The 15604-nt window shown below is 39.9% G+C and overlaps 1 protein-coding gene across 1 annotated transcript in view; it reads right to left on the bottom strand.

The window, feature by feature from the left end:
• Positions 1-15604, bottom strand: part of col7a1 (collagen, type VII, alpha 1) — a 78672-nt gene that overhangs the window by 26255 nt on the left and 36813 nt on the right. Inside the window, exons 37-72 of the mRNA XM_034084051.2 lie at positions 15180-15206; positions 15022-15075; positions 14839-14910; positions 14696-14755; positions 14242-14277; positions 14116-14160; positions 13592-13627; positions 13435-13479; positions 13281-13316; positions 13105-13140; positions 12941-12973; positions 12770-12841; positions 12548-12604; positions 12318-12353; positions 12148-12228; positions 11159-11194; positions 10983-11027; positions 10798-10869; positions 10621-10665; positions 10502-10537; positions 10279-10320; positions 10063-10143; positions 9862-9897; positions 9502-9537; positions 9218-9298; positions 9066-9101; positions 3185-3256; positions 2916-2960; positions 2555-2590; positions 2149-2184; positions 1486-1590; positions 1332-1397; positions 431-466; positions 301-336; positions 158-205; positions 25-60 (exon numbers count right to left, since the gene is read on the bottom strand). Coding sequence (XP_033939942.2) covers positions 25-60; positions 158-205; positions 301-336; positions 431-466; positions 1332-1397; positions 1486-1590; positions 2149-2184; positions 2555-2590; positions 2916-2960; positions 3185-3256; positions 9066-9101; positions 9218-9298; positions 9502-9537; positions 9862-9897; positions 10063-10143; positions 10279-10320; positions 10502-10537; positions 10621-10665; positions 10798-10869; positions 10983-11027; positions 11159-11194; positions 12148-12228; positions 12318-12353; positions 12548-12604; positions 12770-12841; positions 12941-12973; positions 13105-13140; positions 13281-13316; positions 13435-13479; positions 13592-13627; positions 14116-14160; positions 14242-14277; positions 14696-14755; positions 14839-14910; positions 15022-15075; positions 15180-15206 — 1788 coding nt within the window. The remainder of the gene's footprint in view (positions 1-24; positions 61-157; positions 206-300; positions 337-430; positions 467-1331; positions 1398-1485; positions 1591-2148; positions 2185-2554; positions 2591-2915; positions 2961-3184; positions 3257-9065; positions 9102-9217; positions 9299-9501; positions 9538-9861; positions 9898-10062; positions 10144-10278; positions 10321-10501; positions 10538-10620; positions 10666-10797; positions 10870-10982; positions 11028-11158; positions 11195-12147; positions 12229-12317; positions 12354-12547; positions 12605-12769; positions 12842-12940; positions 12974-13104; positions 13141-13280; positions 13317-13434; positions 13480-13591; positions 13628-14115; positions 14161-14241; positions 14278-14695; positions 14756-14838; positions 14911-15021; positions 15076-15179; positions 15207-15604) is intronic.

Genomic DNA, 15604 nt, shown 5'->3' with positions numbered 1-15604 from the left:
CTAATTGAGTGACAGTCTATATACCTGAATCCCAAGGCTGGACAGAGCCCTCTGTACATCCTGTCAAGAGAAATACACAAAATCAGTCATCAGAGAGGACAAATATATAAAATAAATGATTCCAAAAGTCATGGCAGGTGATGTGCTGGTGTCCTACCACTGTTGTCCCTGGTTTACCCGGTGCCCCGTCCTCTCCTGGGTCGCCCTGCCAATAAAAAAACATCAAGGTGTCAACATAAAACGCATACAACATCACTCATGTCACACTTCCAATGCAGTAGGGATGGACGTTTAACTTACAGCATCACCTTTGAGGCCAGATGGACCTCTATCCCCCTGGAACAAAAAAAGTTAAATGGTAAGACAAAAACACGCCTACTGTAAGTGGTTTTTAATCTAAAAGCAACCAATACAGAGAACTAGGACTTACTCTGCCTCCCACAGCTCCGGGGATCCCAGGTATGCCCTGAAGGACAGAGCAAGGACAATGATAAGAACATCAGGAGATAAGACTGCGGGAGGGCTGCGGAAGCAAACTGGGACTGATGTAGATAAAAACACACATCTCTGCAGCTACATGTGGGCAATCGATGCTGCTGGGGACAACATGACCACATGAGAGCTAGATATCAGCAGGAGTAGAGATTCATAAAGTGGGGGCCGCCAGGCGGCCTCCGCCAAGTGGAGGTTAGATGAAGAAAATATACAAAAACATAACAAAATAAAAGTGTTATTATAATGTGTATTATTATTAAATATAATTTAAAATAGCATAACATCAAAATTGTATTTGCCGTGCCGATTTTTTGTCAGTGTTGACCTGTAACAGTCTGCTCCTGAACTGTAGCTAGCTAACATTAGCTTGCTAAAAGGACAAGCAATGCTTCCTGAACATAGATGTATTACAATGATTAAAGGTTTGAAACACAATTATTATTATTATTATTATTATTGGATAGATAGAAGTAAGAAAACAAATCAAAATGTCAATGGCTTTTTAAAAACTGTTGCAAAAACGGCCATTAGCTAATGCTATTTGGGGGTATTGGCATGGAAACGTTTTGGAAACCCTCAGATAGACGTTCCGAGCTCCTGCTTCTGTAAAGATTACTATTTGCACAAAAAAAACAAATTCATTTGAAGACATAATTAGAAGCTGAGAATTTCTTTCTGTGTATAATCATTTTATCTTCTGCTAATACAAATCAGCCGTGGAAAGACCGTATCATTTTTCACACACTCGCGCATTAGGAAAAACAGCAAATGTAAGATGCAATTAAATAATATAATTAACAACTATGTTAAAATGCTACAAAGTCATGTATACTCACAGGGGTTCCTGGGGGCCCCTGTGGGCCTGGGATCGGTGAGGCTGCAACTCCTTTGACATACACCACCTGACAGACAGTGACAGTAGTTTAGTAAAGATAATACACTAACACTCCAAATCATAATGTATTTAAAATGTGTCTCAGATAGTAGCACCTGTCCGGGAGGACCAATGCCGCCAGGTACGCCAGGAGCCCCCGAAGGGCCAGAGGGTCCAGACGCCCCAGCAAGGCCCCGGTCTCCTTTTGTCCCGTCCCGGCCCTGGAAAACACACGTGATTACACAACTGAGACTCTTTCTATGAAGGCTTACTTCCTCCTGTCCTATCGTAAAAGGCTGAACTATCAAATCAAAGCAGGTGGCCGCTGCCACCCCTCCACTGATGTTCTAGAGATAATTAATGTGAATTTGCACATGAAAACAGAACTCTGACATTTGGCGCCTCTCTGGATTCCTCTCAGAAGTGGCTCCCTCTCAAAGGCTCGGCTTGATCATTAGAAGCGAGTGAAGTTATATAGCTGCTATTGATTCAGCAGTAAGTGAGAGTGCGATGGTAATGTCAATGTCAGAACAAACTACTGTTGATAAATACACTCTTGAGAGGGAAATTGATGAGGATTAAAGAAAGGAGGGAAGCTGACATGTAATACAATAAAGTCAAGGATCAATACAGGAAGCAGGGTGTGAGACAGGGCAGGAGACAGGGCAGGAGACAGGGCAGGAGACAGGGCAGGATACAGGGTAGGATACAGGGTAGACACAAACTGACAACAAAACACAAAGAGATAGTTATATAAAGAAGACTTGGCAACAACTGACATCTCTTCCAGCTGCTCCCAGTTCTCCTTTATCACCCTGCAGAATAAAGACAGCAGAGTCAGATATATAAATAAATAAAGACATAATAAGCACAATCTTTATAAACATTTTCCTAAAACAGACACTAAGTTTTCCTATCTGAAGTATTTTTTATTTCATATTCAGTCAATTTTTTTAAGTGATTTACATGAGGTGTTCTTCAAAATATTCAAATATCCTTTACTTTAACATACTATAAAGACATTTAGATGAGGATATCGGAGGAGGTTATAGATGTGTCAAATACATTTGTCAAAAACATGTTGGGCATCAACTTTTTTATTCAAAACACTCACAAAACCCTACTTGACTAAACCCTACCCTCTACATTTTAGATGTGCATATAAATGGACAAACAACTACAAACCTTTCTGCCATCTTCACCGGGGACACCATCCTCGCCCTGTAGGTCAAAACGCATTAGAGACTCGTTCAAACAAGCAAACTGAGTAATGGTCGCTCTGCTGCTGGAGCACTCAGATAATTCTGTGCCGTTGCTTCAGAGAGTTAATTAAGACTTGCACTATGCAGCAGACCCCAACATATATATTCCTTCAGTCCTTTATTTACAAGGCCATTACCAAATAAGAGAATGATGGAGATATATTCTGAGAGATCAAAATAAAGCAGGGCATGGAATTTCATGGAAAAATGCTCTTTCTTTCCAATCCCATTTGCAGTTAGCTAACCTCCAGTATTATAAAATAACAGTTTTTATAAAGAGTTACCATTTTGCCAGAAGAACCAGGTTTGCCATCTTCACCTGCTTTGCCCTGAAATATAACAACAAAAATCAGGACAATAAAACCAAAGTAAATGTGGTCAAACAAAAAATGTAAGAGATATGTATATACAGGTATTAACGGTGTGTGTGTGTGTGTGTGTGTGTGTGTGTGTGTGTGTGTGTGTGTGTGTGTGTGTGTGTGTGTGTGTGTGTGTGTGTGTGTGTGTGTGTGTGTGTGTGTGTGTGTGTGTGTGTGTGTGTGTGTGTACTTACAAGTATCCCTGCAGCGCCTGAAGGCCCAACAGGCCCTTGGGGGCCCTGCTCCCCTCTAAATCCTGCTAGACCCTGGTAAATAATAAAGCCAACGCACATTTTTGAATCAATGACCATTGAGCAAAATGTATAGATATTTGCTCACATTTTGGACTGTACTGTAGCAATGTGAGGAAAGTCTAAAGAGAGTTTAAAATGTTTAATTTAGTACTTAGCAAACATGGCCACTGTGGTTAGTTATGGATGTACAGCAGCAGTAATAGATCAGTCATGGGTCTGCCCCTTAAAACAAGATTTAGACTCTTTACTAATTGTTACATCGTTGAGGACTTTCAGAATTATTATTAAAGTCAATATTTTATTATAGTCTCCTGTGAAACTGGACTGGCATGAAGACGTCTTTACCCTCAGACATCTTATGCAACTGGCCATAAGAGTGCAAACTGAATTCGAACACCTCCACAGTGCCCTCTGCAGCATGTACACGTCAAGTGCAAATACTATGCAATTCGGGGCAGATTTTCCTTAACATAATACACTGTTCGATACAGAATTTGGATGATATGATCATAACTCAAAAGTAAACACTTTTGAACTACTTTTAAATCACTTCTTGCTGGCGGAGAACACACTGCTCCATAGTTTGAATAACTTTTATCCAATGACCTTTTCCCTCTCTGTCTGTGTATTCTCTTGTTCCGATTAACCCAGCCAAATCTTTTTTCTTGTTGTGTATCTATATCTACGCCGGGATCCGGAGTCGAGGCTGATCGTCTTGCTGTAGTCCTGTGTCTTGGATCCTCTATCCTGAGTTCTGGATTAAGTCGTGGACTTGGGTCGTGGCTGAACCTGTCTCTGCGGTCCTGCCTTGGGTCTCGTCATGCTGCTTCACTGATGGCTTCCTCAGGATTGTAGCTGACATCCTCGTGGATTCATCTTCTTATTACAGACACATGCATTTCCTAACATTCGCTCTATATGCTGTAAAATGTATTATCTCTTCGATTTACACACGGCATCTATTGCACGTCTGTCCGTCCTGGGAGAGGGATCCCTCCTCTGTTGCTCTCCCTGAGGTTTCTCGCATTTTTTCCCCTTAAACTGTGGGTTTTCTCTGGAGGTTTTTCCTTGTACGATGTGAGGGTCTAAGGATAGTTTAGTGTAGTTTTTCTCATACTGATATTCTGAACAATCTGTGCTGTTGTATTTGCTGTAAAGTGTCTCTACTTTAGGCTATTTTTATTATATGTACAGCACTTTGGCTCGACCAAAAATCGTTTATAAATGTGCTATATAAATAAAACTTGATTTGATTTGTCTTTTGTTAACTGGACTTAAAACTCCACACTGTACATTTTAACATTATATTTAATTAACCATTCTTGCTTACTAAATGTAAATAACATCCTACTTTTATATTGTGTTAGCTTTTATACAGCCCCTTAATAGTGTTTTATTAGTCAGACATATTTTATTTGTATATTCACGGTCAACTTTTATATTTCCCCCATTAGTTCTGTTTTATCAATCAATCAATCAATCAATGTTTATTTATATAGCCCAATATCACAAATGTTACATTTGTCTCAGTGGTCTTCACAGTGTGTACAGAATATCAGTATGACAATACGACACCCTCTGTCCTTAGACCCTCACATCGTACAAGGAAAAACTTCCAAAGAAAACCCAGTTTAAAGGGAAAAATGGGAGAAACCTCAGGGAGAGCAACAGAGGAGGGATCCCTCTCCCAGGACGGACAGACGTGCAATAGATGCCGTGTGTAAATTGAAAAGATAATACATTTGCAACATAGGTAGTCCAAATGTTTGGAAATGCATGTGTGTATAATAGGAAGATGAATCCACGAGGATATCCATCCAGGACCTATGATCCAGGACCACAGCCACGACTCAAGATCCAGCGCTCGCGATCCAGGACACAGGACCGCAGGATCATCCATGACTCCGGATCCCAGCGTATATAGACACCAAAAAGAAAGACATTTGGGGAAGCTGGGTTAATCGGAACATGAGTGTACACGGGTATAGACAGAGAGAAGGAAGAAGTAAGATGTCCCCCGACAAACTAAGCCTATATCAGCAAAACTAGGGGCTGAATCTAATCAGCCCTAACTATAAGCTTTATCAAAAAGGAAGGTCTTAAGCGCACTCTTAAAAACGGATAGGGTGTCTGCCGCCCGAACACAAACTGGAAGCTGATTCCACAAATGTGGAGCTTGATAAGAAAAGGCTCTGGCTCCCATTGTACTTTTAAAGATTCTAGGAACAACCAACAACCCTGCATTCTTGGAACGCAATGCCCTAGTAGGACAGTAGGGTATAATGAGTTCTTTAAGGTAAGATGGCGCCTGCCCATTAAGGGCTTTGTAGGCGAGAAGAAGAATTTTAAATTCTATCCTGTGTTCTATAGGGAGCCAGTGTAAGGCAGCCAGAACAGGAGTAATGTGGTCCCTTTTCCTAACTCTGGTTAGTACACGAGCCGCAGCATTTTGAATCAGCTGAAGCGACTTGATTGACTTCTTGGTACTCCCTGATAATAAAGAGTTACAATAATCCAGCCTAGAAGTAACAAATGCATGGACTAGTTTCTCTGCATCGTTTTGAGGCAAGATATGCCTGATTTTTGCAATGTTACGTAGATGGAAGTAGGCGGTCCTTGAAATTGATTTTATGTGGGCGTTAAAGGATAAATCCTGATCAAATATAACACCAAGATTCCTTACAGTCTCACTGGAGGCCAAATTAATGCCATCCATAGTTAGTATGTCTTTAGATAATTTGTTTCGTAGATTCTTCGGGCCAAGTACAATAACTTCAGTTTTGGTCGTGTTTAACATCAAAAAGTTTAAGGTCATCCACGTTTTTAAGTCCTTAAGGCAGTCTTGAATTTTATTTAGATGATTAATTTCATCAGGCTTGATTGATAAATATAGTTGAGTATCATCCGCATAACAATGAAAGTTTACAGAATGATTCCTTATAATATTGCCTAACGGAAGCATATATAATGTGAACAAAATAGGTCCGAGCACTGAGCCCTGTGGCACTCCATGGCTAACTTTGGTTTGCGTGGAAGATTCATCGTTAACACGTACAAACTGAGAGCGTTCAGATAGATAGGACCTAAACCAGCCTAAAGCAGTTCCCTGTATGCCAACTAAGTGCTCTAGTCTTTGCAATAGGATATCATGGTCGATAGTATCAAATGCAGCACTAAGATCGAGCAAAACAAGAATAGAGACAAGTCCCTTGTCTGAGGCTATTAGAATATCATTTGTGACTTTAACCAGAGCTGTCTCTGTGCTATGATGTGTTCTAAAGCCAGACTGAAAATCTTCAAATAAATCATTGTTTTTTAAGTAATCACACAACTGTTTTGCGACCGCTTTCTCAAGAATTTTTGAGAGGAACGGAAGATTAGAAATAGGTCTATAGTTGGCTAAAACCTCTGGATCGAGGTTGTGCTTTTTAAGAAGCGGTTTTATCACTGCTACTTTGAATGATTGTGGAACATAGCCTGATAATAAAGACATATTCATAATATTTAATAAAGAAGTGCTAATTAATGGAAAAACTTCCTTCAACAGCTTAGTTGGAATTGGGTCTAACATACACGTTGATGGTTTAGAAGAGAGAATCATTGAATGTAATTGTTCAAGGTTAATGGCTGAAAAGCATTCTAGTTTACTATCTAGTGTAATATTAGAACTTACGATTTCGGGAGCTGTTGATAACACTATACTGGTCGAAGGCAAGAGGTCATTAATTTTGTTTCTAAGAGTAACAATTTTATCGTTAAAAAAGCACATAAAATCATTACTACTGAGTGCTAAGGGAATAGAAGGCTCAATCGAGCTGTGGCTCTCTGTCAGCCTGGCTACAGTGCTGAAAAGAAATCTTGCATTATTCTTATTCTCATCTATTAATGAAGAGTAGTAGGCTGCTCTCGCTTTACGCAGTGCTTTCTTATATTCATTGAGAGTAATATGCCAAATTAAACGAGATTCTTCAAGTTTAGTGGAACTGCCATATCCTTTCAAGTTGTCTAGACTTTTGCTTTATTTTGCGGGTTTCGGCATTATGCCATGGAGCTAATCTATGTTGTTTTATTTTCTTCTTTTTCAAAGGAGCAACATAATCTAATTTTATTCGCAGCGCATCTATAGCACTATCAACAACATGATCAATTTGGGGTGGTGTACATTTTGTATAAGTTTCCTCCCCTACATGCAGACATGCTATCGAGTTAAGTATTGGTTGAATCTCTTCCTTAAATGTGGCTATAGCACTAACAGATAGGTTTCTGCTGCAAGAGCTTTTGACTAATGCTTTGTAGTCTAGTAACAGTACTTCAAAAGTTACTAAGAAATGGTCGGATAAAGCAGGATTATGCGGTTCGACTAATAGTTGCTCAATTTCAATACCATAAATCAGAACAAGGTCGAGAGTGTGATTATAACAGTGGGTTGGTTTATTTACACTCTGACAGAAACCAACAGAATCTAATATAGAGTTAAATGCAACAGTAAGGCTATTTTTATCATCGTCAACATGAATATTAAAGTCACCTACGATAATTACTTTGTCTGTTTTAAGAACCAAAGTTGATAAAAACTCAGAGAATTCTGATAAGAATTCTGAATAAGGACCTGGTGCACGATACACTGTAACAAATAAGATTGGCTGCAAAGTTTTCCAGGTCGGATGCGTAAGACTAAAAACGAGGCTTTCAAAAGAGGTATAATTACATTTTGGTTTAGTATTGATAAGTAAACTTGAGTCAAAGATTGCTGCAACTCCACCTCCTCGGCCCGTGCCTCGAGCAATATGAGTGTTGACATGGCTGGGTGGAGTGGCCTCATTTATGCTGACATATTCTTCATGTCTCAACCAAGTTTCAGTGAGACAGCATATATCAATATTATAATCTGATATTAAATCATTTACCAATATTGCTTTAGATGCTAGAGATCTTATGTTTAAGAGACCACATTTAATCTTCCTGTTTTGTTGCACTGTAGTAGTTGTTACATTTACTTTTATTAGGTTATTATGTATGACACCTCTATTAGGTTTTACATTAAATTGTCCTTGGGCAGACACACACACCGCTAATATTGGGTATTTTATTGGGTTCGGGATTCCTATGGGTGACTGCCTAGGAGAGAGCGCAGAGAAGCGTGTAAGACTGCGACTCTGCCTCCTGGTCTCAACTCCAGTTTGTCATGGATTACGTCCACAAAGCCCTGAAATGTTTGCCGAAATGAGATCTGCACCTTTCAAAGTAGGGTGAATGCCGTCTCTCTTAATCAGACCAGGTTTTCCCCAGAAGGCTGTCCAATTATTTACGAAGCCCACATTGTTTGCTGGGCACCACCAAGACAACCAGCGCTGAAATGATGACATGCGGCTATACATGTCATCATTGATCAGATTGGGGAGGGGACCAGAGAAGATTACGGTGTCCGACATTGTTTTAGCATAACTACACACCGACTCCACATTAAGTTTTGTGCATTCTGATTGGCGTAAACGAACATCATTACCACCGACGTGAATAACAATCCTACTGTATTTACTGTATTTTTATCTTCTAATTTTAAATGTTTATATTGTATCATTGTTTATTTTCTACTGTTTTTATTTCTAATTATGTGCAATACTTTATTATACATGCTGCTGCATGAAAATATTTCCCAATTTGGGATTAGTAAAGTATATATTATCTTTATCTTATTGACTTACTCAATACATATCAATCACACAACTTTAGTGAGCATAACACTAAACATTTATCAGCATTCCCTTTCATATCATTGCTTAGAATACAGATTACAACCACACAGAAGCAATGAACTCACGTCTCTCCCATGATCCCCCTGTTTTCCAGCATCACCCTGTAACATGAAGAGAACAATACATTGTATTAGCTGCACTAATTCACCACCCAGTGAATCTCTACATACAATGTGTTGTTATGGTTTTACAGAAAAAATAATATAAACTGAAGTACCCTCTGACCAGGGGGTCCAGCAGCACCTGGTTTACCATCTATACCAGAACGTCCATCTAACCCGGAAGTTCCCCTTTCTCCCTATCACAAAGACATTTAGGGTTTGAAAACACATTTACTTTACAGCAACAGAACAGTTTGAGTATCACTTTAACTTCTGCCCATGGTGCTTTCTTCTACACAGATAAAATAAACTGAGACCAGTTTATTTTTTTCAAAATTGATAAAATGACAGTAGGCTTCAGTAGGTGAGATTGTGAGGACCAGCCACACTGATTTCAAACCTTCTCTCCAGGCGCTCCTCTTTCCCCTGCATCACCCTGGAAAGAATAGAAATGACAATGATGCTTGTTTCAACAAATCTGTAGAACTGAGCATGTCCACAAAGAAATGTGCAAAAGCCCCTTTTTAAACATTTTGTTTAAGAGAGATTTAATCACAAGTTTCTAGGAAATTAATCTCGAAGCAAAAAAAGACCATAGAAAATGACTGAATTTTCTAAGGTAAGGTAAGGTAAGGTAAACTAAGGTAATCTTTCACGACAAGACCAACACCACCGATTAGATGACTATGAAGGATGTATATATAAATACGTATATTCATGAGGATTGAAGCAGAGACAAAGTGACAGAAATAAAACATACTCTTGTGCCTGCAAGTCCCCGTTGTCCCTCAGGGCCCTTTATAGGAAGCAAGGAAAGCAGAGAAGTCATAAAGGATCATCAGTCACGCATAGCAAATCAACATGGAAGGGGGTCAGTGGGCATCCAGATGCAGATACTGTACGGGGGCTTCTCAGATGCTCACGGAAGCATTTACAAATAGCAAGAATGAGACAAACTCACTCGTAGGCCTGCAGCTCCGGGAGTCCCCGCTTCGCCTTTCTGACCTTTGCCGCCGTGCTCTCCTGGGTCGCCAGCATCCCCCTGGAAATGACAAACATGTAAGTCGTAACTAGAGGTAACCATGACTATTTGGGGCGTTTTTAGGCACAGTTTGTCTGAAATTGGACTGGAGGGGGGTCCCAATTATAATCCAATGGCTCTTCACAAAGTTCACACCTTTTCTCCTCCCACTCCTTTCAGCTGGCCCTGGATGTCAGCCTGTCAAAGAGACCAAACATGAAGAATCAGAATTGTGTTTAAAGGAATTTTGTTTTCAAAAGTAAGAAGATGCTGCATACTGTAGTTACTAACTCTAGTTTGCTTTAATTAAACACATGTTGATTAATCATCATTAGGGTTCATTGTGTTTTACACATACAGTAGAGTGTGATACACTCACCACTTTTCCTGGTGGTCCTGGAGGCCCTTGGGGACCCTTGAAGAAGAAAGTGAAATATGTAAATTCACCTATAGTAAATCAAATATATATTGATCAAAAAAATAAAGCCAATAACAAACCAGTTGTCCTTTATCTCCTCTCAGTCCCGCAGGTCCAGGGCTGCCCTATGATCGAACACACATCAATAAATATGCAGCTGACCTTCCTTAGCGCTTCTTCTCTCAAGGCTTTAGTGAAAAAGCACAAGAGCGTATTGAAAAGCTGTCTGTATGGTGAAACGTAAATGTGTGCCTCACATTTCGTCCTGACTCTCCAGGGTCTCCCAGGTCTCCCTTCTCTCCTAGTCGTCCGTGCTGACCAGCCAGTCCCTGAGGGAGGTCAATTCAACATGTCAACTGAACTTCCCTTTGATGTACCATGGTCGTTTTAAAGTTTAACAAGGAAACTTCAATCTAAAATGTGCCAAAGACACTTGTCCTACCCTCAGTCCTCTTTCGCCCGACTTCCCCGGAAGTCCAGATTCCCCCTGATGAAAAGCAAGTTAAAAACAAACCAGACATTTGCGGTGACTTGTAAGCAATCATCTTTATGAACACATGTTTTATGCAGAGAGTGGATGTTGTGATGTTTGCATCAATACAAAAAACATATACTTACAGGTGTGCCTTCATCACCCTTTTCTCCTCTGTCTCCCTTTAAAAAGAATAAAATAGTTTGTTCATTTTAACATAGGGAACCTTAATGCTGGTACATTTCTAAATCCACAAGAGCAACTGAGTAGAGGGTCAGTGAATAGAGCACACAAATGTAATTGCTCACCAATAATTGTTTATACCTCTTAAATGGCATCATTACAAGAGACGCATGGTGGAAAAAGGAGAAGAAAGCAGCAATCTGATCTTTGATTGCATCATTGAGAAAAACATGCAATAACAGCAAGTGCTTGACTTTGTTATAACAATAATGCAATGTCATGTTTAACTATGTAAAGGAAACCCCTAAAAGAAGGTCATGATACAATGATAAGATCATCATTGCTTCAACTAACAATCATTTTCTAAAATAGCATTTGGTGGTTTTATGCCTCAGCCAAAAGGTCAGATTGCAGTTCCATGTCTGTCCACAATATCCAAAATATCATCAATTCATCATTTTATCTTATTAGACAATTGTGTTAAATTGTCATAATTTGAATATGAATTGACGAGGGATGGCCAAAAAGCTGTCTCTCTGAAAACCACATTATAATCAGTTCATCCTTAATGATTGTGCCAAATGTTGAGAAATTCCCTCAAAGTGTTCCTGAGATATCACGATCCTTAGAATGGGATAGATGTACAGACAGACAGAGGGAAAATCCAAAAACATATTGCCTCCAAGATGTTCCTGGCAAGACGGCAATAAAACCATAGAAAAGCAGTACCTCCTCACATTAAAGAGCAAAAACAAAACAAAAATAACTCATAGTTTGTTCAAAGAAATCTTAAAAATAGCTTCTATTCAAAGTAATTACTACCCAGCCATAATTGCTACTCCATGTAGAGAATTCTAAGAGGATATTAAAAACAGGTGTGGCAGTAGCTATCGTTGGAAAATGAATTGTTTTACTTTTGGCAGTTAAGATATGGTTGTGCCACCACTCTCACCCCTTTCCCGGGAAGGCCAGCTTTTCCGGGGATTCCTGGTTTCCCATTCTCCCCATTCTCTCCCGGTTCTCCTGGAGTTCCCTAAACATCAGTTAAAAGACCATATTGACAATCAAATAAAGCAGGAATAAACAGAAAGTCTTAAAACGCGCACATAAAACATCTCTCACCTTGCCACCCGGCCTTCCACTGAGACCAGCAAGTCCCTGCGGGCAGAGCACATGTTTGATGTATTTTCAGTTTCAGTGATTTTGAGGCAGGACTTGCATGACAGGTGGCACAATGGAAATGTTTTATAAATAATAGATGTTATAGTCAGGAATATATCACAGCAGCATTATGATGTGCCATTTGTTGCTCTGATAAAAGGGAGGTTATGATGCCTCTGCTGTGAACTTACTCTTTCTCCTGGCTCTCCTTTAGATCCAACAGCGGAGCCTCCTGAGCCTGAAGACCCCTAAAAAAAGAACAGGAAAAAATGTCAGACCACAGACAAAAAACATATATTTTTAGGCATCATCGTCATCATCATCATCATCATCATCATCATCATCATCATCATCATCATCATCATCATCATCATCATCATCATCATCATCATCATCATCTTCTGGTTGCTCACTTTCTCTCCTTTCTGGCCTAAACCTCCTTTATCACCCCTCTCCCCGTCAGATCCAGACAGGCCTCGGTCCCCCTGTTTGACGACAGAAAACGAGAGGAAACCCATCAGAGTGGAGGAACAGCGACATGTTTAGATGAAATGATTTCAAAAGTATAACATTTGATAGTTTACCTGGTCCCCTTTCTTTCCTCCCAAACCTGGAGCCTGCATGATTTGAATTATACAGTAAGGAGTCATCATCACAGACAAAGACCGACAAAGACATTAAGGAATCTCCATATGAAAGGACAGATACATTATTATATGTCATTTTTCTGCATTATCTGATCACTCACACTTCTGCCAGGCTCTCCACGTGCACCATCGTTTCCCTGGGAACAGATAGGTTCAGTTGTTCTTTCATCATTGCTTGGAAATTCATTACATCTGATTATTAAAGGTCCTGTGATGGAATCACGTTCCTATTGACCTGCTGCTTCTCGTATGAACATATTAATTTGATCAGTCTCACCTTTTCTCCTGTGGCTCCAATGGGCCCTGGCAAACCCTGATGACAAATGGAAAGATTAATTAATGAAACCATCTTTGCATTTAAAGCAGGAAACATGAAACAAAAAGGCACGCTGATGCCATTAGCCAACACAACATGGCGGTTTGTCACTCACTCTCAAGCCTATTGTTCCTGCGAGGCCCGGCTTCCCGGGGTCCCCCTGGAAGACAACAACATTATTGAAATAGCAGGACAAAACAGAACTAAGAGGAAAGGATTTCAACATGTGAACTCATTTATATAAAAAACTGAACCACTACTGCTCTACTCACCCTCTCCCCAGTTTCACCATTTAGTCCTCTCTCCCCCTGCGAAGAGACACATGTCCAGATTCATTGATTGTTTTCAAGTCAAATGACATGTTCTGTGACTAATTGTTTTAACTAGAGTCTTTTCAGGTTTGGTTCTTGATCTCTTCCTCAACCTTATTTATTGTCAATATAACCTGCATTTTACATAAAAAGGGTGACGGATCTCGCATTAACAACGTCAGAAATGTTTAGCTTGCTTTGCCAAAGGGCAACTTTGCAGAATGACATACTTAAGAATCTTTCTCTTATTTTAATAAACAAGCTATTTTAGTCTAATGTGATCAATTGAATTCACAGTGGCATTTCCTTTATAAGAAAATGATGGGCAAGGCACCCAGCACCCTTTATTTGAGACTCAAAGTACTTACCTGTGAATATGGAACATAGTCATTTAATCTATTAAAAACCCACACTATCACTCCACAAACTCACACACATTCAAAAACAGACATCCTTGACTGATTCACTCTCCTCGAAGGACTCACCCTGTCTCCCTGTGATCCAGCCTCACCTGGCTGTCCTCGGTCACCCTATCAATATGGAAAGAGTGAGAAAGGTATTTCTTCTATTTTAAGCTTACAAGATAAGTGATTTTCTTATCATTACCTCACCTTGCCACCAGTTTCTCCTGTAGGCCCACGGGGACCCTGGAAGACATGAGCAAAATGCTTATTCATACATTTATTATCTGATTAAGGATTTTATGTTTCAGTGCTGTGTATTTATGTTGTTTAATACAAATGAAGATATTTCAGTGATAGTTGGTGGAAAGTAGGGCCATGGTCTACTAAAGTTTGAACTGTGATGGCCAGACCATGTGGCCATTTTAAAAGCAGCTGATACCTTTGATCCAGCAAATTTCACACAAGTCATTATTTTACAAAATGTTGAAGTCATTTCATTCTTGTATTAGCTGTGCCATTGTGTTTTTTGTGGTTGTGATGTGTAGGAAAAGGATTGTTCAGGTGTAGAAGAGTTATGTACTGTCAGGGTTTTCTAGTCTTTACTATGTCCAAAAACCGGACTCATCACCATGACATCAGCCAACGACTGTGTTCAACCTACCCGGTCCCCAGGCTCTCCTTGCCTGCCTGCAGGTCCAGCCTTCCCATCACCACCGTCACCCTGAAAAGCAACCATAAGCAATTACTCTGGGTTAAACATCTCACATGCTCAAACACTCATTCACTGAATCAATATGCAGCTACCTTGTCTCCTTTGCTGCCCTGTGGACCTGGCAGCCCTCTAAAACCCGGAGTCCCTGCAGATGCTGGAGTACCCTGATAAAAAAAATGCAATTAGTTAATGCAAAATACCCACACATGCACACATTCAGAGTAGATCCGCAAACCCAACATGTCAGCACATAGGCAGTGATTGACAGCGCTTACTGGGGAGCCCTTCTCGCCCTTCACGGCCACCCCACTGCCGACTCCTGGAAGTCCCTGTCAGCAAAGAGAGATAAGAGCTGAGAATCATTATGCTCGGGTGCTCCGTGGGATACTTCTGCAGTGAGAGGATGAGCAGGTGATGCTGTGGTGTGACTCACCCTATCTCCTGGGTTGCCCCTGTCTCCCTGCAGAAAGAGGAAGAAAGACAAAAAAGGTGCTTAATATTGTTGTTAGGAAACGTATCTCAACGTTAAGGCAAACTAATTAAAGGAAATCAAAATTAGTAATAAATCATTTGTCTTTATTTTTTATTACTGAGGAATTAAAACAGTTGTAATAGTTTGCTAGGAGTGACAATCGATACTCCTAATCATATGAGTTTCCAGATAATTTGTCCTATACAATCAGTATCTGTCTCTAAAAAATATTATAATACCTTTTCGATGCAGTGGAAACTATATAAAGTAAAGTCTGTATGTAGGCCTTTTTCTCAAATTTGGATGGACAAAAAGTTATAAAATCATGCATTAGAAATTATATTATGTAACAAAAGTTATCCTAAAATCTCAACATTCCTGGCACA

Source organism: Pseudochaenichthys georgianus, chromosome 5 (assembly GCF_902827115.2).
Source record: "Pseudochaenichthys georgianus chromosome 5, fPseGeo1.2, whole genome shotgun sequence".
NCBI lineage: Eukaryota > Metazoa > Chordata > Actinopteri > Perciformes > Channichthyidae > Pseudochaenichthys > Pseudochaenichthys georgianus.
Note: the sequence above shows the minus strand (reverse complement) of the source record. Positions and strands in the feature narration are given on the sequence as shown.